The 27,711-nt window shown below is 45.6% G+C and overlaps 3 protein-coding genes across 35 annotated transcripts in view; 2 read left to right on the top strand and 1 right to left on the bottom strand.

The window, feature by feature from the left end:
• The window catches only part of LOC120789870 (NACHT, LRR and PYD domains-containing protein 12-like), a 1,168,582-nt gene that overhangs the window by 703,966 nt on the left and 436,905 nt on the right, over positions 1-27,711 (top strand). The window lies entirely within an intron of this gene.
• On the bottom strand, positions 267-23,361 carry LOC120789879 (uncharacterized protein C18orf63-like). Of its 14 annotated transcripts, XM_040127044.1 has the most exons (16): positions 19,106-19,492; positions 18,027-18,108; positions 17,600-17,728; positions 16,758-16,836; positions 14,039-14,095; positions 13,742-13,853; positions 11,903-11,944; positions 11,015-11,091; positions 9,562-9,674; positions 8,217-8,301; positions 7,467-7,552; positions 6,902-7,088; positions 3,514-4,440; positions 2,812-2,932; positions 1,298-1,360; positions 267-1,037 (listed from the first exon to the last, which is right to left on the bottom strand). In XM_040127044.1, exons 3-16 carry the CDS (start codon positions 17,725-17,727, stop codon positions 754-756), a joined length of 2,361 nt encoding a protein of 786 aa, XP_039982978.1. In that variant the 5' UTR covers position 17,728; positions 18,027-18,108; positions 19,106-19,492; the 3' UTR covers positions 267-753. The 14 variants fall into 14 exon arrangements, with proteins under 14 accessions (XP_039982978.1, XP_039982968.1, XP_039982969.1 ...); XM_040127034.1 differs by lacking the exons at positions 18,027-18,108; positions 19,106-19,492 and adding an exon at positions 22,932-23,361; XM_040127035.1 differs by lacking the exons at positions 18,027-18,108; positions 19,106-19,492 and adding an exon at positions 22,932-23,361 and having other exon boundaries at positions 6,908-7,088.
• On the top strand, positions 20,725-27,374 carry LOC120789910 (cytochrome b5). Its single transcript, XM_040127118.1, has 5 exons — positions 20,725-21,063; positions 24,555-24,683; positions 24,810-24,839; positions 25,346-25,380; positions 25,720-27,374. Exons 1-5 carry the CDS (start codon positions 20,926-20,928, stop codon positions 25,802-25,804), a joined length of 417 nt encoding a protein of 138 aa, XP_039983052.1. The 5' UTR covers positions 20,725-20,925; the 3' UTR covers positions 25,805-27,374.

Genomic DNA, 27,711 nt, shown 5'->3' with positions numbered 1-27,711 from the left:
GAGAAGGAGCGGAACGAAGGGCGTACTGTTCTCAGAGTTTAGCGAATAAAATGTACGTAACAGCTGTTTTTTTATTATTATTTTTAAAACAGAGCTTCAGTATATTAATATAATTGTACATTTCTGAACAACAAGCAAGAAACTTCTGAATAAATACTCTATGAAAGAGCAAACATTCGTTGGAGGATACAGAATACAGAATATTTTCAATGAAAATATAAATGGATTCAAATTCAAACTGGCATTTTTTTTAAACATCTTTTAAAAAAAAAAATGGATTCGGTCATCAAAACCTGAATTACATACATTACCTGCCTAATGTTATACCTTTTAACGTGGTTTATTTTAATGCCTGCATGTCTGAAAAGTGGAAAACTCCTTTGAATTTTTGAAAGCAATAAATAAAGAAAAAACATGACAAACCTTGTGTACAACGGAACTACACCCACGGCTCAAAGTTTGATTCAATAAACAACAGACGGTTCCGAGCCGCACTGAGGGGGAACCAATTGAAAAATGTAAACCTCATGGCCCAGAGCCCCTGTAAGGTGATATAAACTGTCGATCAACCTGAACAATCTGTGATACAAAACCAAACGATATGGGAGAGAAGAAAAAAAACTTCAAACAGTCCGGGTTTTACTTTGTAGTTTCAATTTGTCACTTCCTGTGGACCCGACAGTGACTTTCTCCGACATGAGAATTTAATTCTGGCAAATCTTCTGCATCTCAATTAGCGAGGATGAGATGCTCTCATCTGTTCCAGAGCTCCTTGATACAGACTGATAAGATGGCCAGATTTGACATCAAATCCTTACACGAAGAGCTCAGCACTGCGTTATTACTCCAAAGTGAGATATGCTGTGTGTCTGTGTGTGTGTGTGTGTGTGTGTGTGTGTGTGTGTGTGTGTGTCTCAGGCCTCGGCCAGACAGCCCACGACCTTCGGCATCAGCTCCTCCTTCTGGTGGTTGGCACCGACCAGCGCTCCTCTTCCTCTCAACCAGGCCACCAGAGTCACAGAGTTCAGCTCGGACGGCTGGAGAGAGAGAACGAGGGGGGAGAGTAAGCGAAGTGACAGAAACACAAAAACAAAAGAAGAGGGAGAGAGGATGAGAGATGACAGAGTAACAAAGAGACGTTAAAGGGAGAAAGAGATAAAACATGTATATTCAGAGGAAAATAAACTACTTAAAGGAATAGTTTGACATTTTCATAGAGTTGTTGCGGATTAGTTTGATGAACGATAAACGAAATAATTAGTGCATACATAAATCTGTCTGTGGGAGTAAAACTCAGAACTCTTCACCTGCCCACGCACGCAAGCGGTGCAGCGGCGCCGACACGAAACACCAGAGGAAGCTTAAAAAAAACAAGAAACAATCACAGCGTGTTGACGCCGCAGACATGACAGCAGCCGCATATTAATGCACTGCTCTGTATTATTGTCTGACAGCAGAGGAGAGAGGACAGAGGAAACTGAAAGACTGACGTGCAGTAGTAAGACATGCCGTTTCACCATAATCTTACACTCTTTTTATTCTGTACGGCTCTTTGAAACAAACATTTTTTGAAAAGATAAGTGCATTTAAATGAATGTGCGTGTATGTGCGTAGGAGGAAACACGACTGGAGCGTAAACATAACAGTGGACAATCGTCTGATCTGAAACCGTGACCATCTCAGACGAGTCCAATATCGTTACACAACGTTACACAGGGACCATCACACCCGTGGCTTTTTATTTTCCCCTCTCTTCACTAGTCTGCACTTAAATTCAAGTTGGTTTGAATGATTAAACTTGTGTCTATCAATACAAAAAACAGGGCAGGCAATAACCACACCGTGGTTGTACCGGGCAGCTTTAGTGCCAGACAGGAACATTTACCACTGTCCTTAAAAAAATGGTAAAGAACAAGGTGTCCTGTGACGTGGCTGTGTAAATAACAGTAAAACAGAAAATGTAACGGATGCATTGTTCTTGAAAACTGTCAGGTTGGAGCTGTAAAACTGATGAATGTTGTTATTAATCCCCTCGGCTCCCTGGGGGCCCCTACCCCCTCCCGACCATTCATCACTCGAACGGCCCTTACCCTCCTTTGAAAGGATGTTTGTTGGGAAGCTGAGGCTGACGGAGCTCCGCGTGCGCTATACGTCAGACTAACAAGCTTTAGTCCATCGCAGTACTGTATTGTAGCCCTGCTACAGGACGTCTGTGAGGAAGCTAATGCTGCAGTGGCAGGAAAAAGTCTGGGCACCTCTGGTCAAAACCTCTGTTGCCGTCAATGGTTGAGTGAATAGAAAATGAACCGATCTCAAACAGACAGAGAGGTAAAGGTGAAACATTCAAAATTGGTGTATTATGTTTGATTTGTGAAAAAAAAGACGGCAGCAAAAAGTTTATAAAAGTTCTGACACCCCAAGAGAACTGAGCTCTCATTTAACTTTTTACCAGGGTCTCAGATCTTAAACAGCTTCTTGAGGCTTCTTCGCGGTCGTCGTTAGGAAAGGCAGGTGATGCAAATTTCAAAGCTTTATAAAAACTGAGGGTTGCTCCGTCTTTATTACAATAAAGTATAATAAAGACGCAGTATTATATTCTTTATCATAGTCATCTCTCACATGTTCACGTCAAGGTCGCCAGAACATGAACAGGATTAACTAGACGCTTGTTAATGCCGCTGTGGCCTGCGTCAGGTGAACATAAACAACGATAATGTAATCGAGGTGTCAGAAGGAATGTGTGTTGGTAGGAGAAAGAGGAGGAAAGAAAAACAGGTAAAGGAAGATAAGGAAGGACAGAAGGGCAGTTACCAAGAAAGGAGAGCTGAAGTTCAGCATGTGTCCTGACCTGGTCTTTTCTGGCCATTTTCTCCACATCCACGTCTTGAATCGCAGCTCTGGATTTTTTCGGCTTTGACTGGAACACAACTCCCTGAATCGACACAAAAAACGCACCACGGTAGAGTTAGGAAATGCCCGAGGAGCACAGTGTAGTCATACAGCCCGAAGGTCACTGCTGACAGTGGCCTTGATGCAACGTTCATTGGCTTTCTGCAGCTAACCCCTCCGGTCCCACCGGGAAGTCTTAGCCGCCGCGCGGTTTCAATCTGGGGATCGCCTCCATTTTTATTGATTAGATCTGCGGACTGACAGGTCAAGAGTGCGGCAATAGGTCAAGCTGAGAGTGAATTTTAAAAGCACCCCCTGCTGGACCACAAGGCACACTACTTCAAACACTGAAAAGTGTGGTGAAAGGCCTGTAAATCGGTAATTCAAGAGTTTCATATAACCTCTTATAGTTTTGGGCAATATTTCTATCAGTTATAATAACACTGTCATCATCAAGCTAATCACTGAGATCTGGGAACAAGGTGACATCACTAAAAGTCACACAGTACAAAAAACACAATAGAAACAATGGGGGAAAAAAAATATAAAAGTAAGTCCCAAGTTGTAAAAACCAATAATTCATTTTTACCAGACTAAACTAGACTCCAACCTAACGGGACTCACCCCTCTGCTGCTGTCGGAGGTATCCTTGTTGGACATATCTGAAGATGTCAGAGGCTGAGGAGGCTCCGGTGGTGCAGCTGAGGGTTGTTTCGTTGCTTTTTCCTGCAATTTATGGCTGGAATTAGCAACAGTGCTGCTTCCCGAGCCGGTTTTGTGGCTGGACCTCGATTTAAGCTTCATCCCCGGCTTTGGAGTGAGGATAAGCCTGGGTTTAGTCTTTGACGCAGGACCCAGGCCGGGGATGAGCTTGATTTTGGGGTGAGCCGATGGCTGAGGAGTGGTGCTGCTGTGAGGTTTGGGGCGACGGCTGAAGCGAGGAATGGTTGGCGGAGGGAGAATTGGGGGGGGTGCAAAAGAAGCAGATGGCGGAGCAGTGGCGGGTCTGTTCTTCCCAAAGGCAGGTAGCGTCACCCTCCTCCTCTCCTCACCTCCTCCGCTCAGATGCTCCCTCTGCTTCTGCACCCGCAGCAGGGCGACATTGAGGTGGCGCGATGGATGCCTGTTCTTGAAGACGGGAACCGGTCTAAGAGCAGGGTTCATCGAGGTTTGACACTGGGGAGAAGGAGGGGTGAAGAGCGAGGAGGAGGAGGTGAGGGATGAAGCCTGCTGGAAGAGTGGGAGAAAAGAGGAAGAGGAGAGGGAAGGAGCTGACTGGTAACCTGAGGAATCGGAAAAGGAGAAAGAAACATGTGCGGACGAGGAGGACGACGACGAGGGCCAGTCTCCGTCTCCTCTACACCCCTGACTCTGAGTCAGACTGCCCCCAAATCCATATCCATCACCCAGAAGCCCCGGAGCTCCGGCCTGCTGGGAGAGAGGGGTCCGGACTGAAGGCTGTGACCCAAAGGAGGACCTCTTAGGTCGGAGAGGAGGAGGAGCAGGGAGCTGTGTGAGGACAGGCCTGACGGAGGACAAAGTGGTCAACACCTGAGGAAGAAGAGGAGATACACAGAGGAAATGAGATACAAAGAGTTTGTGTTTCCAACATTTATAAAATCATGCACTATACTTCAAGATTATTCCCATTTGAGCAAATGGTGCAGCCATAAAAATATGGTGTCATGGATTTATGGATCATGGATATATCAAAATGAAGCCATGTCTACCAGTGACCCCACATCGCACAGGTTATGTCCTCGGTGTGGACCTGAATTTTAAGATGTTAAACAAAAAAGTGACTTTTCCTCCTCATTTTGGTTCATTTGAAGTATTTTTACAGGCCTTACAGGGTGAAAGTACAAAGCACTTTGACTGAAAAAAAGCAGGAATTAGAGAAAAATGACAAAATAAACAATTTTGCGAAACACAATTTTTCTTCTCGTTGCTTTAATTACTTTGCGCTGCCACTGGCACTTAACTTTGGCCCTGGACGTAAATGGTGAAGTGCAGGATCAACTCATGCACACGCACAAGGACACAGTACACGTTCCTGCCAAAGGTTTCACAATACTGGACCGATCTACATGTGGTGGTAATGTGCCAAGTAGGGCAGCAATGCACCAACAAAGAAAGAAGAAGTCGGCAGGGTTTAAACACCAAGCAACACTGATCGAGCGCATTTTAAGACGTACGAACATTATGTCCATGCAAAAGAAAAATGACCAAGAAGACTTGTCTGAAATAACTTGAGGAATAAACAACAACTGTGTTTATTCACCCTTAACGTTCTTACCTTCTTGTACAAGAGTCATTAATTTAGCTGAAGCTCAAGAGTGTTTTTCCCAAAACAGAAAATAACTTCTCCTTCAGCTCTTATAGATGGAAATGAGCCCTGCTGCACACTATAAATATTTCAGTCTCACTCTGTGAGCAATGAATCGATCTCACCGGATGTCTCTCCCTGCAGAGTGTCTCAATTTGATAAAATACACTTTAGCCGTGCCCTTTGAAAATGAAAACACTTTTTCTCCTACACCTGCAGAATGAGCTCTCAGGATGAAAGATAACTTTAATTCCGCCCGCTTCCCTACAGCGACAAATTATAGTTTCGACTTCACCGAAGGTTTAGAGCTGCTCAGGAACCCATGAGTGGATTAAAAAATGCATTAAAACTATTATAGACACCTTGTGGGCAAAACACACCTTTTTCCTATCTGAGGTTGATGTGAATGAGTTGTCAAGAACATTCATTAGATCTAAATGCCTGCTGTTTCATTCAAATGTTAATAATGTATGATTTTTATTTCGAGAAAGTGTTTCTCAAGGGTCCATAACATGATGATAATAACTTTCAGCCTTCTTTGTTAAAACACGGCCTTGAGAAGACGAGGAATATATAACTGTCCTCGCCCAAGACGATTAGTCAGATCTGGTCTTTTAACTGGTGAGATAGAGACACGTGTCCCTGACACAGTTCTTCATTAAAATTGACCTCTGGACAACCAGAAACACTTTTCGTTCACCATCTCCCTGACATCTGTATCACTGAAATGAATTCTCAAGATGCGGAGGGAGGACTTTCTCTCCTCCTCCTACTCTTCAGCATCGCACCTCTGTGGTCATAAAACTGTTGGCGGAGATTTTACAAGGTGGGAAGTGATCTGATATCACGTTTCCTCTCCCCGGACTCAGACCGCAACACACTCACGTAAAATAAACTGCATGTAAGGGTGCGTGTGAGTCTGTTCGACAGAAGGAAAGTAAGAAAGAAAGAAAGAAAGACACAAGAAACATGCACCTATACAAACAGACCAAGAAGTGTAGGTTTTGAAAATGTACGGGTGAGAGAAACGGGCGGGAAAGGGAAAGAGAAATTAAACAAAGACACAGAGGGAGAAGAAGGAAAGAAGCACTTTTTGAGGATTCTGAGGTACTCGTACTTTACTTGAGCATTTCAATTTACTGCCACATTCTACTTCTACTCCACAACACTTCAGAGGGAAACATTGTACTTTTTACCCCAGTACATTTATTAGACAGCTAGAGTTGCTTTGCAAACTTAGATTTCATTTACAGATGATTTACGATGAGCCTAAAATAGGATTCATTGTCATAAATTAAACCTCCAAACAGTGTAAATGAGAACTTTAATATTACCGGGTGACAGTGAGGATTAAACTGTAATAACAGTTGCTTTAATTATTAGTTGCTATGGTGATTAGCTTATAAGAGTTTGTAGGGCTGACTGGGTTTTTTTTTTTTTTTTTTTAAATCTTGTATCTTGCAAAGAAAATGTATATAGATTCAAAGTAGCTGTACCTCGTCCAGCCATAACGGCAAAATGATTCACTTTAATTCATCAGAAATAACCACTGGGGTTAATCCGTACAAGTATAAAATAAAAGCAGATGTGCCCGAACTACACCCGTACACGTTTGCGTACGTGCAGCCCAGAGAGGCATAATTCACGCTTTGGACATGTAGTAGTCTTGCGTCAGTGTGTGAATACCCGTACTGATGCAGCAGTGTTCAGACTGGCTGTGTGGTAACAGGGTTTGCTGGCCAGGCGTGCGGGGAAGCCACACACACTCTGCACTGTCTCCCTGATGGCCGACAGGAAGGAGCCCAGCGCCCCCTGCAGGTCCGCCCGGGGGCAGCGCTGCACCGGCTGCAGGCGGATGCAGCTCAGGGGATACCTGCTCAGGGTGAGGGTTCAAGGAACATTCTGCTGGTTTCAGCACATCAACTGCGAATAATGTACACCGAGGGTTTTCCAGAGGACACCAGCAGGTTTTAGACACCGACAAGATGCAACTGATCAGCTACTTAGATTTTAGCAAACCATTGTTTTATTGATAATTAAGACCAAGAGTTACTCCTTGTGTTTCAGCTTTGTTCTATTTGCTTTCTTAACAAATGTTTTCACAGCATTACTTATGTCTAGTCTCTAAATTTAAATCTAACTTGAATTATTATTATCATCAATTAATCAGATTTTGTACATCTTCTTTTGCCAGATTTACATTTGGGCATCTAATTAATCTGCGTCATTTATTTGGAGGCTTTTCGGATACGTGAAGAGTCTCTCTCCCACCAGTCTGAAGTAAACGCTGCAGTAAACCACCTCCTCCTCCGCAAGCTCGGGGAGTCTGTAACCATACTGCAAAACACAAACACACACATTATCTATGAACATCCCGTGTGCCTCTCAGACTATAATCAGGGTTGAGCATTTCTTTAAAATTTCCAATATCCGTGCCAATGTGAGACCCTGGGTTTGGTACTGAGACCTTGATTTGACAAATAAACACCTTTCATTTTCATTTAGCACTTTTGCAACGATCACCACACTCACAACACAAGGCTAAAACACAAGAAGACGAAAGGCTCTGCACACTTTGTTCCAGTGCCTGTATAAAAGTTCTGTTTTAAATGAATTGAAATGACCATTTTGAGCAGGTCACATCTAATCAAAGCATAAATACTCAAAAATCTGACTATAAGCATTCGGTGACCACTTTCAGTACTTCAGAGATTTGATTCTTGCCGCTGCAGTATTAAATTATTGAGGTCCGAATAACCCAACTACCCATGATAGAGAAACACAGAGACAACAGACAGCCATTTCTATGTCTGCTCTGTGGTCAAAGACTGGCTCCAACCCACCCACAAACCTCAGCAAGCGGTTGCTATGCCAACTTATTATAACAGGAAGCAGCTAAATAAGATCCATTTATCTCCCTGCAGTTTTTTTTGCTCTCGCATTTTCTACTTTGAATAAAAAAAAGTGTGTGTGGGTGTGTGTGTTTGTGCGTGATGTGTACCAGGCTGTTCCAGTGGTTCTGTAGGTCTCTGTAGGTCCTGAAGGGCAGCTGACGGCTGATGGTGATAATCTGACCTTTCTTCATGCTAAACACACACACACACACACACACACAGATATATAAAATATAACCCCTGAGTATGAAATAAATCTGTCCACCAATCATGCAGTAGTTTTAATAGAGTCAGTGTATCAGGACAGAGGTGAAACTAAATACTGAATCTCAGGTGTGAATATGCAGCAGGCTGAACGCTTGTGTTTAAAAAGAGCTGCAGAGCCACCTGCTGGTCGTAGTCAGTATAACACAACCTGTCTCCTGTCCATCAGTCTGAAAAAAGAACACCAAAAACATTTCCCTGTGTTGGCCACCAGTGTCTTCGAAATCCCAGATTCACCAGCAAGTAGCAGCATTTTCCCTGTTTCTCCTTGAGAATGAACCAGGACACTGAAATGATGACCTGAAGCCTTGAACTGTCAGCTGAGCGGCCACCGGTCTAACCGACCCGAACTGGAACCACCAGAGTTTGTTCATAGCGTTTGTGTGTTCTGTATTGTGTATTAAAAAACCTAAGACATAAGATGTGGTTTGGCCAGTAAACTGGCCTTTGACGAGAACTGAGAAAACTCGTGCAGCCATAAAAAAGAAATTCGGCGCTATTACGTTTAGATTCAAGAAAATCTATCACAACCACCCTAAAGTGTGAGGAGCACAGCGAGCTTCATACTGTCACCTCTCATCGATCAATCTGTAAACCTGTGTGGGGAAAAAAAAGATTTAAACTCACGATATTTTCATACAGGCCCGACAGGCGGTGACAGAACTTCTAATGATCATGTCGTTTCTACTGCTTGTCTGATAAGCAGATCTTTTCATTCGGAGACACAGCACCAGGGGTTTGTTTGGGTCTCTTGCTGGCTATGTGACGGGTTGGATAAATGCTCAGTGTTCCGTCATCTTTAGCAACAGACACACGGGTGTCTTAAAAACCCACATTAAAGGTGCATCTGGATATCTGATCAAAGTTCCTGAATCTAAATGATTGTATTTAGCTAAAATATCTGTGGAGGAAAAGCACTGACATAATAATTTGATTTGTATCATCACATTTTGATAATTAATCACTAATGAAATTATTGCACTTCAGTATTTGACTTTGAAAACATCTTTTTGAATTTATGTGGTCTGGATTTCACTTTGTGAAAATTCCCAATAGTCAATTTCAAGTTGCGGAACTTCAAAAACCATAGATTATCAGAGAGATGGTGACGATCCAACCTTCTGTCTGACACCAGAGAAGCCCGTCTGTTCTTGTCTGCGCTGTGTCCAGCAGGTGGAGCCGTCTCACCTGGGCAGGACGTGACACCAGATGGTTCCCCCCGTGGAGGTGGGGTCGAGGATGGAGTCAGGATCACTGCAGAACCTCCTCAGCACTAAGGGAGGGAGGTCAAAGTCCTCCAGCTGCAGCAAACGCGCACACACACACACACACACACACACACACACACACACACACACACACACACACACACACACACACACACACACACACACAGGTACAACTATCTCATAAGCACTTCTTAATCTCAGAGCACGTTTTATTTCTGGATTTTTTTTTTTTTCTCCTGCAGGTTTTTCTCTTTTTTTGAGATTATTTTCTTGCATGAAATTTGAATGAAATTTGATGGGAGGTTAAACCATGAGCCAGAAAAGTGATTAGTTTCTGGTGTGGATCCAAGAATGTTTTTGTTTTTAACATTATAAGATTGTATAAGTTTGATATATATATATATATATATATATATATATATATATATATATATATATATATATTTTTGGCCATTTTCTCACCAACTACTGCACTTTACTAGAATAAATAAACATCTGGCATTCGGCTTCCATGATTGCCTGTCCCTGCTTACTCAGATATTTTCTATTATTAAAAAAAAACCAAAATCAGATGATGGGCAGAGGTACGAGTATTTTATAATTCTTTCATGATTTAGAAATAAGGTTATAAATAAAGACATAAATGAGAATTTAATAAACATAGCTTTTAGAAAAAGTGACCATCATACAGTGTTTTTGTTCTCTTACTGTGGTTGGGGGCAGTCTGACAGTGTTGGCTTCAATGCTGATGCACAGTTGGCCCTCACTGGTGCTCAGCTCCATGCCTGAGACAGACACACACACACACACACACACACACACACACACACACACACACACACACACACACACACACACACACACACACACACACACACACACACACACACAGGTACAACTATCTCATAAGCACTTCTTAATCTCAGAGTACGTTTTATTTCTGGATTTCTTTTTTTTTTCTCCTGCAGGTTTTTCTCTTTTTTTGAGATTATTTTCTTGCATGAAATTTGAATGAAATTTGATGGGAGGTTAAACCATGAGCCAGAAAAGTGATTAGTTTCTGGTGTGGATCCAAGAATGTTTTTGTTTTTAACATTATAAGATTGTATAAGTTTGATATATATATATATATATATATATATATATATTTTTGGCCATTTTCTCACCAACTACTGCACTTTACTAGAATAAATAAACATCTGGCATTCGGCTTCCATGATTGCCTGTCCCTGCTTACTCAGATATTTTCTATTATTAAAAAAAAACCAAAATCAGATGATGGGCAGAGGTACGAGTATTTTATAATTCTTTCATGATTTAGAAATAAGGTTATAAATAAAGACATAAATGAGAATTTAATAAACATAGCTTTTAGAAAAAGTGACCATCATACAGTGTTTTTGTTCTCTTACTGTGGTTGGGGGCAGTCTGACAGTGTTGGCTTCAATGCTGATGCACAGTTGGCCCTCACTGGTGCTCAGCTCCATGCCTGAGACAGACACACACACACACACACACACACACACACACACACACACACACACACACACACACACACATTTCGTCAATTATATAATTCCACCGGGAACTCTCTTGATGCTATTGAAAACAGACCTATACTTAGATTCACACAACAACTTTAAATCTCTTTATTTGTATGGGCCAAGGATCAAAAACCAGAAAACGTCTGGTGGAGTGAGCCAGAAATCGACGATTTATTTCACTGAAATATTTTAAATCACTTTAACCAAAAGAATTAGTGAAAAATATTGAAAATACTAACTCCATGAGAATATCTAGCAGTGTAGTTTGTATTGTTTGCCAGTGTTTTACTTGTTATTTCACAGCCTTTACCTCAACACACAAACCGTGTCCCCAAACATTTGGAAATAAGAAAGTATCCGTGATTCCCGCTCATGCTCTCTGTGTTCAAGGGTTTCACGAAGAAGCTCCCCGTCAAGAACACCCCGTTCTGAGTTAAAGTTAATTCACCGCTTCAGAAACCTACAGCGGTTCCCAACCAGTGGGTCGGGACCTCCTACAGGGTCCCAGGATCAATCAAAGGGGCCGCAAGAGGACCGAAGGGCTAGGTAATCTGACTTCTCCAGATGCCGCTGGCTTGCTTGAACTAAAACAGATTCGACAAAAATCAAACCGAATCATTTACTCTGTCAGGCGTCCTCGCTAATATTCACACAAATGTAATCCGATGTAAACCACAATGCGCAGGGCTCGTGTAGAGTAAGACACAGTACACAGTAAAATACAAGATGTGAACAACGAGGCGCAGTGAAACTTACTGACAGCGTTCAGCCTCCCCCCCTCAGTCAGAAAGTCCTTTCCTAAGGACAAACACAGACAGAAAACAAATGCTACCATCAGAGTTACATGGGCCAGAGCAACACAGAGCTCTCCACTGGTGCAGAACTCAACTACATGCAAACGTTTAACTCTCGAGGCCAAGAAGTGGCCACAGTGACATTTCTACCGCTGCTCATCGGAGACTCTCTGACATTTTCCTGTCTGCAGGCTGCAGTGTTTGGTAAAAGTCACAGTGATCAGACTGTCATTCGGTGTTAGGGGGCGTGATGAGGTCGCACGTGCTGAGACCGTACGGCACCGGAGACGTGCTACAGTTTCACCGAAGCTGCATATGACACAGGCGCGGTGGGGAGTGTGTCTGTCCTCCTGCAGCCTGTTAGCATGTGGGGCTGTGTTAGCGCTGCTACGACCGAGGCTGCCGAGGCTTCAGTCATTAGTTTTAAAAGGAATTCTGTCACGAATTTTTTCAAGTCACATGTTAGTCTCAAGTCAAGACTAACACGGCCCCTAACTCTACTATCAACTAAACCCAGCTGGCTACAGGATGGGCAGCTGAATACCTTGTTGGCTAAGCACATAGAAATCAATATTTATTGGTAATCTAGGCCTGATATACTGATAACTTATCGTTAACTTATCTACTCTTTCTCAGATTAAGATAAGGATTTAAATTCAGACTCGGCATAAGAAAACACAAACGTTCAAATGTTTCTTCTTCTTCCATTTTGAAGTAGTACACGCACACACAAACAGACACACTCATAGATATGCCCGCATACACACACAAGCACGCATACACACAGAAGGACACGGACACACACACACACACACACACACACAACTATTTTATGTCAGACTCGGTCCAAGGTTAAGGTTTGACTGAATGTTGCAACACCCAGCTGTCACTTTGTTCATAGACACACAGACACACACAGACACACACAACAGCCTTGACCGCGATAAACTACAAATACCCTGTATGAGAGCAGTGATTACAGGCTGGACTTTGCTGTGAAGCCGACACTCTGCAGAAAACAGCAGAGCCATTCTAACAGTGACCGTCTATTAATAATCTATAATCTATATATCTATATGCTGATGACCCTAACAGTGTTTTCTTTTTGCTTTTCTGTCCATAAAACTGGTGGTAAACTTGATCACAGATGCATTTGCCCTCAACTATTTTTAGCCTAGAAGATCTTGTTTCTGATGTGTCATTTCCAGAGGACAATTTATTTTGCGAGCAGCTTTCCAGGCAGCACCTCTGTGGTGATGCAAGCTTTCACTCCTCCTCCTCCATTCCTGTACCACGCAAGCGGCACTGCCAAAAGCATACGAGTCTTTAGTTTTCACAAGACACCGCTGCAGTCGAGAGATTTTTTATCCTAACGAATAAAAATATTTATCCTAAAATGGTTGTAACTGCTGTTGGGAACTGAGGACTTTTAGGAACTTTAATAACATCATTTGCATGAAGCAAAGGCTAAAGAGAGAGAGTCCGGAAAAGTCTGGGTCGCCACAGAGCTGATCACAAAAAATCACTTAGCTGTAGCACGTTAGAAACAACTATATCTAGTTATTTTGGGACTAATCTCCCTCAAACCCTCCTGCAGTTTCAGCCTGTTTCAGTCTGGATACATCAGCACACAGACAGGACTCAGGAGATCACTGACTTTAGACTTCTGTCATAATTTAAACTAGAGCGAAAGCGAAAGAGGTACAAATACAAGAGTGGTACAAATAAACTGACCCGAACGTGACACGAATCAGAAGCAGTCTCTTAGCGCGTTTAGACCGGCAAGCGTAGCGCACAGTACCAGAGATGAGGTAGAGTCCTGCTTTGTTCCAGCTGGGAGCCAGTCTGGTGATCAGAGAGTAGGACAGACAACACTGGAGGTCACCTGGAAACACACACTGAGGAGAGCCCAGCTACACACACACACACACACACACACACACAACACAGTTTTCATCAACTAAACAGAGACTGAAATGTTTAAAATATTTTGAAGGATTAACCACTCTCATGTGGCCTTCTTGTCTCAAGGCTGAGACCATCTGAGACTAACTGAGACGCACGGCTACCTATCCGCCTGTCCATCGCTACATCGCACCTGCAGACGGCGTCTCTGTCCAAACGCCCGGAGGACGCCTTTCTGGAAAAATGGGATCTGCAGAAAGAGAGGAGCGTTTATCATCAAGTGTCAAGATTAAGACGTAGATGGAGCAGTTACCTCACCCCTCTCACTGTCACTTCACTGTGTTTGAAAATTCGAGGACATTAAAACTAATTTTGGTATTGGCAGCATACATCAGCTGGAATGAAGCGGAAAAAAAACATTTCTTCAAGATGTTTTTATTGCACCTTTAAAATTTGTTCTCTCATTAATCTCTGCCCCTGGCAGCTAAAGCATATTTAACAGTTTTAGGATTCTGTTTTGTCTGTTTTGGTTCAGATGCGGGAAAGACTTCAGTCTTGGTTCAACTTGAAAAAGTCGACACGATCTTTCTCCAACTTTCACCGAGCGTTTCAGTAGCCGGACCTTAACCACACCTCAGTCACAAAAGCTTGTCTCCGTTGCCGTGTCCGCAAGTCCGGTGCTTCGTTTGCCCAGACATCTACTCCGACCTCCTGGACCTACTTCCCACTTCAAAGCAAGAACCTCGCTCTGCCGGCACTGGATCCAGAGGCAATTTTGGTTTTTTGCACATTCACTGGTGTAAAATTGTTGTACTTTTATAAATTTGCCTGACAGCAGGGGTATTTTAAAAGATTCTAAATGGTACAAAACTCTCATATAACATTTAATAATTTCCTGTTTTGGAAGAGTTTCCCTCTGAGAATGTGAGCGGCGAGAGTGAGAGCGAAAGGTAACAATGTGGGTTGTCATTAACACTCGTTGGCTGTGTGTGTGTGTGTTTGTGTGTGTGTGTCAGACAGGCCAACACGGAATGCTTGGAATTCAACTAATTTGGCTGCGTGTCTCCACTTGGGTTGTGCTGGCACGCAAACACGTGTCTAGGCCACACATATACCGGCTCAGCACAAACTGAGAGTATTTCCCATTATTGCCGTTTCACCATCTAAATGGAAACAACTCGTGGAAGCTAACACTTTGTTTACTAAGTCATAGGCTTCGTGTGACACTCGAAAATTGAAGAGATGTGAGACAGTCGCGCGAGGACTGAAAAGCGGCACAGACCCCGGAAACGAAGGAAAAGAACAAAACTCAAACTCAGATTAGACTCAAACAACAAGCTGAAACCTGGTGTTGCCTTGTTTTGTTAAAGTTATAATAGCGTTATGTGACAGTGCAGCTGTTGGCAGAGAAAACTGAAAAAAAATTCTTGTCGGTGTGCCGAGCTTAAAAAAAATAAAAATAAAAAACTCGTCATGTAAGAACCTTCGCTCGAGCGTCAATTGTTTTTGTGGTTCTGCCTTCAAATTGAGCCTGTGAGGGTGAGTTTTCATGCTAAAACAAGAGACTTCCATGACAAAAATTAAAAAGTAACTTTCTCTGGCAACGTCAAACATCGGCAAACATCACACCTCATGAACTCTGAGCTCTCTGAATATTCCCGCCTAGAGTGTAAGCTTATAAAAACCGCATCAGAGGTTCGCTGAAAAGGGCTTTGTCCATGAAAACCACACGACGGCACCATTAGTGACAGCAAACATATGCAGGGCCTCCTACAGAAACTCAACAAATCAGAGGTTATAGTCGCTGACGCACTGCTGCTTAACCGAGCTGATCTCTAGCCGCTCCGGTGCCAAAACTACCAAACTAGGAGAGTGGTTCTAATTCCAGTCGCAGACTCTCCTCGACCATCCACTAAAACTGCACTTTGTTCAGCTGCATCTCTGTGGCATCAGCTGATTCTCAAACGTCCCACTTTGGGGAGAAACTGTCAGTCACATCATCTGCTTTCCTGTGAAGCCTCAGACTCAGAGAGAGAGAGAAAATGTCTTCTCGCAAACTGCTATGTGCGTGTGTATCTATACAGTATGTCTTGCCTGTGTGTGTGTGTGTGTGTGTGTGTGCAGCCTGAGGTGGCGTGCAGCGTTGCCACAATGAAAAACTTCATTCAAACCTCCTGTGGAGTTTACGATGTCAAAAGCTATAAAACAGTCAGTCAGTGACGGTGGGACAAACCAACAGCGTCTCCTGACATTACAGCTACACACACACACACACACACCCCCACTCACAGCCACTCAAATAAATCCAAAGTCAATTTCTCAATACTACGAATAAACCTATGTTAAGTTACACAAAAATGAAATAACTACACATCTTTAATTTGTTCTCAGCCTTTCTTGATCACAGTGATTGTGAAGTATTGTTCTACAGTGGAGGTGGTTCTGCTGATGTTATGACAAATGAATATACTTTTATGGAATTCAACGTTAACCTTCAGGGGAACAGAGAGGCTGTGCGCTTTCACACAACAAGTCACATATATTTAATGAGTGGCTGTCGTATAGGTTGTCGGCCAGGGCCTAAGATGAGTGTTTGCCTGGCTTCCCGCCGCTTTTAGACCTCGAAAGTCTGTCTTAGGTTTGGAGAGTACATCAAAATATAAACCCTGGGGCAGTTTACATTTGGTTACTACTAGAGCAAAGTGACAGCTACCATGCATATCACTTTATATTACTTGTACTGAAGGGGAACTCGTGTTTTATAATTTGAAGTGGCGGGACTAGATACTTGTACTTTATACTTGGAGATGGGACAGGCCTTAAGTGAAATTGAAATTCAGGTGTTGCAGCAGCACAAGGACAGAAATAAGTACAGATAAACAGAGAAAAGGAAAAAAGAATGTGTTTCTTACAGCCATGATCACTGTGATATTAGTGAAGGAGTCCAGGGCAGGAGAGGCCAGTATATCAGAGTACAGCAGCACCAGCTCTCTGTGGACACACACACACACACACACACACACACACACACACACACACACACACACACACACACACACACACACACACACACAGCGTTTACTCAGGGGCACATCCACAGAAGTGATACAGTAAAAGCTGGTTTTGTCCTTCACACTGAGCAGGACAATAACGGTAAAATACCAGTGCTGGTAAAACCGGTCCTCAGCCTTTGGTCAAGTCCACCTCACACCTTTGAAGAAACTCGTTAAAAGCTTAATCAGTCCATGACAAACTTCTGCACAAGCCCAATATATTAAAAGTGGAAATTGCACATATTAAATATAAACCAGTTTGCTACTGCTGTCAGTGATCACATCTGGTGTGTGTCAGCCAATCCGACTCTTACTCAAATGGGTTTTGAAAACTGGGTCTGTAGCTGATGTGTCACCGAACTGAGACCCCACCAGGGTTTATGTGCCCCGGGGCATGCTCCGTGTGTGGTGCACGCTCCTTACTGCTCTCTGCCCTGTGCGTGTGTTGTACTGAACATTTCAGCATGCAGCCGGTGGTTGAAGCGTCAATACTGAAAACACTGTATTCAAAGTTTTGAGGTTTTTCACGTGCTCGTGTACAGACTGTGTGTCAGGTGTGTGTTCATTTGGGTACAGTCTACACAGACAGCTCCCGAGCCCCGTGAGGAACTTGGGAAATATCAAGTATTACTGCATCCATATGCCTAATAGCCACACACTGCCGCGACATGTTAAATTCCCCCACCCGCCGTTTCGTTCACCTGCAGGTCTTGATCTGTTCGCTCCTCGGCTCTCCGTCCTCCTCCTGTAGAGTCAGACTGATGCAGACCAGCTTCTTCAGGTCCGGAAGCCCGAGGAAGAACAACGTTTGCTGGACTCCTCCACTCATCCTGCACACACGCAGAAACAACTTACACCCCACCACTTACAGGGAGCTGCTTGTCACTCATGTACCGACTAAATGATCATTTAATCTATTCATTCATCTATCACCAAGCCGTTTACCGAGTATAAATAATACTTGCTGGTTACAAACTTCTAAAATATGAGGATTAGTGCTATTTGCTGCTGTTCAGTTTGCACTGTATTAAATTGTATTTCTATTTTTCACTTTCCACTCTTCGTAGCTACAAGTTACAGAGAGTATAATAGGCTGTAAAACCTGACTGGTGCTGGTACTGGACTCACTGGGAGCTGGTCTTTTTATCGGACTCACTGGGAGCGGGTGCTGGCACTGGACTCACTGGGAGCTGTAGTCCTGTCTGCAGAGCTACAGCAGCCAGATACACAACTAACTGCATTTTTTTTGTTATTTTTCTGGATTTTAACCTCTTTTCTCTGAGCGTCACATCTTTTTAACTTCATTATTCATGTAAAGCGAGTCAGCAACAGTCCACCGCTGCCTCCGTGTTTAAGCCACGATAAAGCTACCAACACATAAAGCCATTTGTGTAGCGCCCAACCCGGGAAAAGTCCCGGTTCTCCCGAGGGCCACTTCGCCATTGCTGATATTGATACGGTTTTACGATCGTTTTAACAAGTCACTTTGAGCTCTGGTAACTTGCAGTTACGTTTCGATAACTTCAGGGGTAGAAAATAAAATCAAAAACATAATCAGTAATTCAAAGAATAGTTAGCTAAAGCCCTAAATCTGTCTCGCTCACCTCTTAGTCTCCTTGACCCCTGAACCGCCTAGCTAGTTAGCCTTTATCAGATTTTACATTGATATCAAGTCACCAACCGTATATTTACATTCAAACTAGACAGTTATAGTGATTATTTACTGAAGGAAATCCTGGTTTTATCAGAATTATTCCAGTAAAGGCGATGTTTAAGAAACGAGCCTCGGAAACAACGGCAGTCCCGGCTAAAGATGGTCGAGGACGGGAAAGAGGTCTCACTCCCGACTCCCGTTAGGCCACGAACGGCAACGCGTCTGTGTCCTAGCCAGCCAGGTGCTAGCACCTGAAGGGGAATTCGTGTCTTGTAACGCGAGGTTAGACGTGGCGGGACCGAATGAGGAGACACGTATAGAGCAGGTCTCCTCGATTCCTGGCAGAGTGGAGAAAAAAAAGCAGTGAGAAGACCGTCGCTTTATGAATGAAAACGTCGTAATTTAATGGAGGGGGGGAATTGGACTTCGGCCCCTTATTATGATGTCTGCGGTTTGTTTTTAAGAGTACAAACCTCTGATAACATCCAGAGCTACATGCCACATTTGTTTTTCTGATTATTTATCACATTATATTACTATCACGACACTTTACCTGGTCAGATTGTCGTTTCTCCTCCGCTTGTCATTAATGAACCATGTCATTTTACTGCTTGTTATTATTTAGTCTTCAGTCTACTTATCATTTATTAGACTTGGTTGTTGTTCCTTTTTTGTTTTGTTTTGTTTTTGCACTGGTTTGTATTGCCTGTACTGAATAAGCTACTATCTCTCTACCCATTTACATGGACGGGGGTCATTATTTTTTAGCAGTAAAGTGGGTATTTCTTTATTTATTTTTTTCTACTGCGGAGTAACACAACGAAACAATAGGCAATCTTTGGCTGGGAGTCGGCGGGAAAGGAAAAATACGACGTTTTTCTACACAACGTGCCGCTTTTGCTCTTTATTTCACAAGTTACGCGACTCGGCCGGGTGTCGGGGTTAGAACCGGGCCTCCGGCCGCCCGGTGCCCGGCGACCTGCACCGAGTGGCCGGTAAAACCCTCATCGCGTGAGTCCCCGCTCGCTGGAGCAGCGAGTTTCCTTGAGAGCCGTCGAACTGAGGCGAACTTTGGCCTCGTCCTCGCCCATGGCTCACTGATAGCCAGCGGGGCTCGGACCAATCAGAGAGTCCCCAGGGTCATCGGTAAACCAGGGAACGACCAATAGCGGCGCTAGGACGGCGGCGGGCGGGGCGTTCCCTTCAACCGGTGCCAAGTTGCGTTCGAGGCTCCGTGAAGCGGCCGCACGTAAACACGGTGCGCCCGGAAGTCAGACTTTCAAAATAAAGTGTGTCAAAGTAGACAAACCGGATTTTTAGAGCTGACAGAATGACGCGGTTCATATAAAACTGTTGGCAACAACATATAAAGTATAGAAGAAAGTTAAAATGGCCAAGCGAATGGTTGCAATTTGTCTTGTCTCGATGTAATTTAGGTCTGTTCTTGACGAGTTGCTCAGCATTGAATGTAGGAATGAACTGATTACGTCAAGATGATCAAATAGAAAATCTGTTTCACACACACTCGGGGCGTCCGCCAGCCCCATGTCGTGCCTCTGCTTTACTCGACGCACAATACTCGGAAAAGGAATAGAAACCGTGAGGGTAAACCTGTAACGCATGTTGTACGTTCTTAAAAGCAGAGCCACTCGGCTCATCCTTGAGCCACTTTGCCAGTTTTAAAGTAAACTCGGGTAGCCTGTGTGGTCTGTGCAATAATGAATTAAAATGGGTTTAACTCAATAGGGAGTCCAGAACTGGCAGATACACAGTATCACTGGGGCAGTGCCCCATCGGCCCGTTCCGGTAGCCGTCAACCAACATTAAAAAGATTCATCAGAAGTTGTAAGTGCCACTACTGGTGGGACTTTCTCTGTCCATGCACAACAACCGACAGGGAGCTACGTCCTTTGGCCCGACACATGGATTAGCAGGCGGAGAACGGGTCTGTGAGGCTGCTGGTTTAAAGTCCTTTTAAGGATTTTTTTTCTCTCAGAAAAACACCTGCTTTGCTACGAGAGACAGAAACCGGTGCTAGGAATCTGCCCGAGGCAATGGAAGTGGTTTGAAATGGCACAGTTTTTTTTTTTTTCTCTGTGTTCAGGTGAGGCCTCCAGGGATAAACCGACGAGACTTTTACTTTGAAAGCATGGGCCAGAAGCCCCGTGCCGCGTGCCGTCCAGCTTGACGGCGGTGGGCGCTCGCGGCCGCTGAAACCTGGGATCGTCTCGTTGACGGAAACTGGGGCAAATGTCGGTGTGTTCGTGCGGAGTCACGGCGGGATTACATAACCGCGGCCAGGCCGTTTAACCGCTCCCCGTCGGCTCCCGGCGGCTCTTCGCACCCGACGCGTCCGACTCTCCGCGAACACAAATGGGCGACACGGAGGAGAAGAGCCCCGATGGAGTCAGGTATTACAGACTGTCGGAGGTCGAGGAGCAGAACACGTTCAAGTCGACGTGGATCATCATCCACAACAAGGTCTACGATGTCACGGGGTTTCTGGAAGAGGTGAGGATCTCCGTTCGGGTCTCGGGACTTTTTCTCTGTCACAGGAACCTGCGACGAGCCGCGCGTGGGAACCGGCCACTGACTGGGTGGTCAGACCCCCCCCCACCCCAGAAAAATGTAAACAGACGCGGGTAGGAAATAACTTCAAATCGATGCGTGTCTGCTGCAGAATGTGACCGTTTTTCGGCTGAAGTCTGGTCGAAGATTGGCGGCGTGAATTGGGTTCAGCAGGGCTGGAGACTCCTGGTTCCTGTGCTCAGTTCAGTGTCCCGGGGGGGCTCCCCGGGGGGGGCTCCCCGGGGGACCTCGGCTGAATGCAAAGTGGGACAGCGAACCCAGTGCCAGTATCCACTGACCAAACCCACGCCACGCCATTGTGATACGAGCGTGGTCACAATGCGGCCGTGAGGCAGGTTTCGCGTCGTGAGCCGTGCCGGGTTCCAGAGTCGGATGAAAATCCGTGGCTGGACGCAGGACTGCTGATAGGGAACGTCTTCTCCATTTATCAGCTCATTGTTTGGAAATACTGCAAAAACCCAAAGATGCTCTCTTTACCATAACATGAGACCCGGACCACCAGGAGGCCCTGAAGTGTTCCGGGTCTACTAGGCTTCATTTCAGCTCTGTGCGTATTCGTAGCATATTCCTAGATTAACTTGTGTTTAATCAAACTGCCGCACCGCAACCCGGGAGCTAGGTCCTTCTCCTGCGTAGAAAAGCTGAGCAGGCTGCACGGAGTGGCAGAGCGAGGGGGTCTCACGGGGGCCCGGTTGCGCCCTAGGGGCCCCCCCGAACCTGAACGTGCCTCTGAAAGCAAGATCACAAAACTGACGTCCATTTTGTGCGAGTGAGGACTTTGGCCTGACGGCAAATGCTCAGCGAATTAAAACGTTTGACAGACAAAACATTTTCTGATCAGCTGAGAAGATCTGCCCAAGTATAGGAGGAGGTTACCAGGACGACATGACTTCAGAGCCTTAACTTCCCGGGAAGTTTCCCGAGAGCAACTGTGTCACTTGGTGCTAATTATAGAGATAAAAGCTCCATTTAAACCTAGATTCGTACTTTTGATTTTAGGAAACTTTATTCGTAGCGTTTGCCGAGTCGTTTGCTTTCCCGTAGACAAACTTCACATTTTTGCCAAAGGAAACTCCGAGGAAATCTTTGGGAAATGACAGACCCTCAGAATAAAAGCTCTGCCTCATTCCTTTGGCCGACTGACCTTTGACCTTCCACCAGTCGACTCGGTCCGGGCCCTTCTATTGCCAGGGGGGTTCGTGGTTCAGGGCCTGGGCGTGTTGTCTGACAGTAAACCGGGTGTTCACAGGTCGCGTTACTTCTCAGGCTGAGCACAGGTGGGTTTACTCAATCGGCCCGTCGTTACCGGCGACGGCCAGCGACGCGCCCGAAGGCCTGACGAGCCGTCGGGCGAAGGTCAATCCAGCTTTCACTCTGGGGCGTTTTGCTCCTGCGGGGGGGGGGGCTTGGGGTCGGTTTCAGTGGGGGCTGAGAGCTCGCTGGATCCAGTAGTTTTACGCCGTCTGGCAGCGGCCGAGCCGAGTTTGATGGTTCGCTCGAGGACACCCTGCAGGCCGGACCACACGACACACACACACACACACAGGCAGGCGCGTGTGTGTGTGTGTGTGTGTGTTAGCGTTCTAGAAGCCCTGGACTTGTGGTAAATCATTGCCACGACACTGTGATGACCCTGGGTCTCAGACAGTCGAGGACAAACTGCCACACTCCGAACCACCGGAGTGATTCACCCCAAGCGACACGACGCCGCGGCTTCCCGCAGTTATCAGCAGCATAGAAACACACAATAAAGGGCTTATAACACACTATAATGTGCACCGGGGTCAGACCTCAGGGTTTTTATCGGCGTCTCTGTCACCGGCTCCAACTCCTCCTGTGGACCCTCGTCGGCGGAGGCTGCTGGAGGAACAGACGATGAACCACAACACAGTGAAACACAGGATGGAATAACAGAAAAGATGTAGAACAAACACTGAACGTGAATAAAGACTGAAGCATGTTCCTCTATCTGCTGCATTGTATAGAGTGTACTGCTTATGAACGCTCAATAGGTTTTGTAAAGCGTCAGCGTGTTATTTGCTGATGGTTTAAACGTCGAGTATCCTCCTCGACTTTGGCCCCAGAAAGTGTGACGAAACCAGCTCCGTGAACTTTGCTCACGAAGACCACGGGGTGCGGCCGAAAGCTCCGAGGAGCCAGCGGGTGGACCTCCTTTGAGTCCAGATTAGGTTTTCGTTTCTGCTGGCGGCTGTGCAGAGGCAGTCAGCTGTTGAGATGCCCCGAACGAGTGGGTGCAGGTGGTTAAATACCACTCGCCTGCTCCACCGCTGTGACGTCACATGTTACAGGAGGAGGCGTGTGATCAGGCGATGAGGTCACGGGTTGTACACGATATAGGCGTAGGTCTGGTGGTGTTCTATATTTATCTTCCTGTCAACAAATCACATGTGCACAGCCCAGTGTTTCCTATCAACAAATACCGCACACGTGTGTGTGTGTGTGTGTGTGTGTGTGTGTGTCCATAACCCGGTGTATCTTACTCCTCTGAGCCATTGAGCTCTGTTGTTTCCAGAAACACAATAGTGATTCACACTGTTGCTCTGGGTGACGTGCTCCCTCACCGCCTCACACACACACTGTAGTTTAGTCTGACTCAGTTGATCACGCGCACACATATACACACACACACACACACACACACACACACACACAGTCCTGCTGCCACAAATACTCACTGCAGAACCAAACGTGGATTAATCCGCCGCTAAAAATAGTCCCCATCAAATGCCCTGTTTCCTCCTGTTTGTTTGGTAGAAAAACTGCAGTGAGCAGCTGTTTGAGGAAAATTACCGAGACTTTTTTTTATAAATGAAACGATTCACGTCTTCAGTAGGAACCAACGGGCTCAGAGCTGAGATCCACAGACGGAGGAGGGAAGGTGCTGAGAGACGGACTCACACGCTGGTGGTTTGGGTCTACACATGGGGTTTGCTGAGACCCTGACAGGGTAACAGCCGCCTCATCTTTTAAGTTCAACACTGTTGGTTTGATTGGATTATCAAACTATTTTTCGATGCATCTTAATATTTGAGTTGCCACGAGTCAGGCTTCAGGCTTCAGGTTTAGGATAGCGGCCGTTGTGCGCCAAGCGGATGGCAGCGACGCAAGAGTCAGGAACCCGACTGTGCGAAGCCAAAACTGGAGCTTCTACGGTGTGTTAGCGTCCACGCGTGGCGGTGCAGCGCCGCCGTGTTTGAGGTTTTTCGAAGGCTCAGTTTTAAAAACCACGAATGGACGGTTTGCGTTTCGATTCGAGGCCAAACGCTTTTCCGTCACCACCATCTGGACCCCCCCCCCCCCGCTGGACCTGAATACGAGCTGTCTGCCGAACCCGCATGATACAGGAGCGACTCACCGTGTGTGTGTGTGTGTGTTTGTTTTCTTCCTCTCAGCACCCCGGAGGAGAGGAGGTGCTGAGGGAGCAGGCGGGAGGAAACGCCACCGAGAGCTTCGAGGACGTCGGACACTCGAGCGACGCCAGAGAGATGGCCTCCAGCATGATGATAGGAGAGCTGCACCCGGTCAGTCCGTGTGTGTGAAGGGCAACGGAGCCGCAGTCTGTAGGATCACATTCACCGCGTTCACGCCGAAGACGTAAAATAATGGTCTGTCTGTCTGTCTGTCTCTGTCTCCCTGTCTGTCTGCAGGACGACAGAGACAAGCTCGCCAAACCTGTGGTAAGTGAAGAAGTTTGTATTAACATACTGGGCGTTGGTTTAAAAGACAGGTCTGTCAGCATCTTTCACTAGAGAGGGACTAGTGAAAGATGCTGTGGCGCTGCATTATGGGAAACGTAGGCTCCGGTGTTTTCTGGAGTTTGAGCCGTACGAGGGGGCTACTGTCGGCGAAAAGAACGACAGACGTGTCCACGCTCTGCCGGCAGATAAATCAAATCCGGCATCGACGCTGATAGAATCCGCTCGGCTCATTTCACGGCAGCCGCGCGGCGACTGTTGGCGGCGTCGTTGGCGGCGGACTGCTGCATGAACGAAAACACGACAACAAAAGAAATTCATTTAGCCTTCACGGCCGTTAAAGCGTGATATAAACCACTTATTACATCTTTAGCTTCTGTGTATGAAAGCCAAATACGGTCTCAGCGCCGTGACCTCTGACCCCTGAGTGTAAACTATTTTGATGAGGCACTGAGGGTCTGATGATGACTGTGGTTTGTGTTTTACAGGAAATTCTGGTGACCACTTTGACGGATGAGACCAAGTACGCGCACACACACACACACGCACACACACACACACACACACACACACACACACACACACGCACACACAACTATTTTATGTCAGACTCGGTCCAAGGTTAAGGTTTGACTGAATGTTGCAACACCCAGCTGTCACTTTGTTCATAGACACACAGACACACACAAACTTAGCTTCAGATTTTAAACATCATCCTGCTTCTTTACCACAGATTTCTGTTACCTAGTAACTTAGTTGTGGTCCAACCACTTAGTTACGTTTAGCTGTGTGTGTGTGTGTGTGTGTGTCCTCCAGTTTGTAGCCTAACTGGTTCAGGTAACCGGTTGTCGCTCTCTTGCAGCTGGTGGTCCAACTTGTTGATTCCCGCCCTGGTGGCGGCCATCGTCACGCTGATGTACCGCCTCTACACCGCAGAGAGCGAGTGACATCGTCGGACGCGCGCACGGCTGTGACGTCACCAACGGGGAACCGCACTCGCATTCCTGAACCCGTGATTGACGGCGTGCACCGGCCAGTAGCGGACCACCAACCGTCTGACCGCCGGATTGAAAACGCTCTCAGAGAGAAATGCCTGCTCTGGGATCACTGGCTCTCCACCGCCACAGTCCTACAATACCCACGATTCATTTCATGCTGTTCAACCAACCAATCATGTGGCATTATGTTAATGAAGTCATTTGTTTTTAACGCACAAATCACCGCGACATTTAGAAATGGATGGATGTTTCGTGAAATCTTTACGATTTGAAGCCTTGTAGAAATGCACTGGATGAATAAGTGTGTGTATCTTTTTATATCTTTGTCACTAATTGATTTTTTTTTTAAATATGCAAATCAGCAACTGACGGAGCATCGTGGTGTCATCGCACCGCCGCCACGTGACCGCGCTCAGATCCTTCACGCGGAAAACCGGAAAAACGCGCAACACTGACGTGACCTGGGGCGTGAACGAAGCCTAACCCTGAATCAGCTGGGCTCACGATTACAGGAGAAAAATCAAGGAGCTAAATGCGCCAAAATCTGCGTAGCAGAACGCAAAGATAGGTTCAGCCGGATTTAAGCTCACTCTTCCAAAATATGCAGAAGCACTGGCACGGCAAAGCAGTACATTAAAATATGGATGATGCAGTAACAACACAAAGAATGAAAAAGGTTAAAAAAAACAACTCAAAGTTTCGAGGCAGCAAACCAGAGGAAAATGTCGAGTTGGGCGATTTAACTTCATTTCTTAGGTTTGAGTTTATCTGAGATAGAGTAACACGTTCACTTACGTGATCACATCTCAGAATTTCCACCTCCGTGACGCTGAGGTAACTCAGGCCCCGGAGTCCGTCTTCATCGCAGCCTTTCGCTGAATTTTGCCTGGAGGGCAGAGACGCGTCACGTGTAAAAAGACGCACGTCGCCAACATTTTTTTCACATGTAAAAAAAAGAAAAAAGGGATCTCCGGGGAAGAAGAAGAAGCGTGTATTCCGGGAAGGAGCGCGCCGACACGCTCACGCCGCCGCCAACGCAAGTGATGTTGCAATGTTAAGGTGATGCCGGGAGTCAAGTGAATGATGCATTGGACATTTGAATGAATGATTAATAAAAATCTAATGACACTGAGATAATGAAAGAAGAAAATTATTTAATATCACCCGTTACGGGATTTAATTGTGCAAAGGATAAGTGAGCAGAGTGAGAACTGGTTTTCCTGTGTCCCCCATGTAAAGAGCACAAATCACAGCTTTAAGGTTTTTCCTTCTATAGCGTTTTTTTTTTCTGGTCTTACCTTCCACTCAAAGCGCTTCACACTACTGCCACGTTCACCCATTCACACACACCTTTCTATAACAACAGCATCTCTGTACACACACACACTGACGCAGTTCGGAGGGTTTGGGGTTCAGTATCTTGCCTGAGGACACTTGGGCTTGGAGGAGTCGGGGATCGAACCACCGACCCTCCTGTTATCACCTGTTTTGTTTACCTGTAGAGAACAAAAAACAAAAAAACAATCCCAGTAAATGTTGAACCTTTCATCCATCTGAGCCCTTTAAGGACTCGGGTCCAGAAAAGTCCTTTTTCTTTACTTTGGAAACGGCAGTTGACCAGTCTGGAAGGACAAGACTCCGGTTTTGTGGCTGCGCTCAGCAGCTCCAACAAATACCGAGGCATTTCGCCACAGGTCAGAGTTCACCGTCAGAGCTGTTGTGGAACAGTTCGTCGCCCTCTCTGCTTTTTCCGGAGCGAACATGAGAACGGGACGTCCTGACACCCGCAGCCGCGTTTCCGCCTGGCCTCGCTCACGGCCGACCTTTGGCCCGTCGCGCTCATGAAAACCGCGCCG

This window comes from Xiphias gladius, chromosome 5 (assembly GCF_016859285.1).
Source record: "Xiphias gladius isolate SHS-SW01 ecotype Sanya breed wild chromosome 5, ASM1685928v1, whole genome shotgun sequence".
Classification (NCBI taxonomy): Eukaryota; Metazoa; Chordata; class Actinopteri; order Istiophoriformes; family Xiphiidae; genus Xiphias; species Xiphias gladius.
Note: the sequence above shows the minus strand (reverse complement) of the source record. Positions and strands in the feature narration are given on the sequence as shown.

Excerpts from the sequence above, each read along its gene's own strand:
- LOC120789910 (XM_040127118.1), top strand. The coding sequence starts at position 20,926 with ATGGGCGACACGGAGGAGAAGAGCCCCGATGGAGTCAGGTATTACAGA. Across the intron at positions 24,840-25,345 it reads ACAAGCTCGCCAAACCTGTG|GAAATTCTGGTGACCACTTT; the intron begins GTAAGTGAAGAA and ends TGTGTTTTACAG. Across the intron at positions 25,381-25,719 it reads ACTTTGACGGATGAGACCAA|CTGGTGGTCCAACTTGTTGA; the intron begins GTACGCGCACAC and ends GCTCTCTTGCAG.
- LOC120789879 (XM_040127034.1), bottom strand. The coding sequence starts at position 23,119 with ATGCAGCAGATAGAGGAACATGCTTCAGTCTTTATTCACGTTCAGTGT. Across the intron at positions 11,945-13,741 it reads AGGACTCTACCTCATCTCTG|GAAAGGACTTTCTGACTGAG; the intron begins GTACTGTGCGCT and ends GTTTGTCCTTAG. Across the intron at positions 9,675-11,014 it reads TCAGACTGCCCCCAACCACA|CTGGAGGACTTTGACCTCCC; the intron begins GTAAGAGAACAA and ends CGTTTGCTGCAG.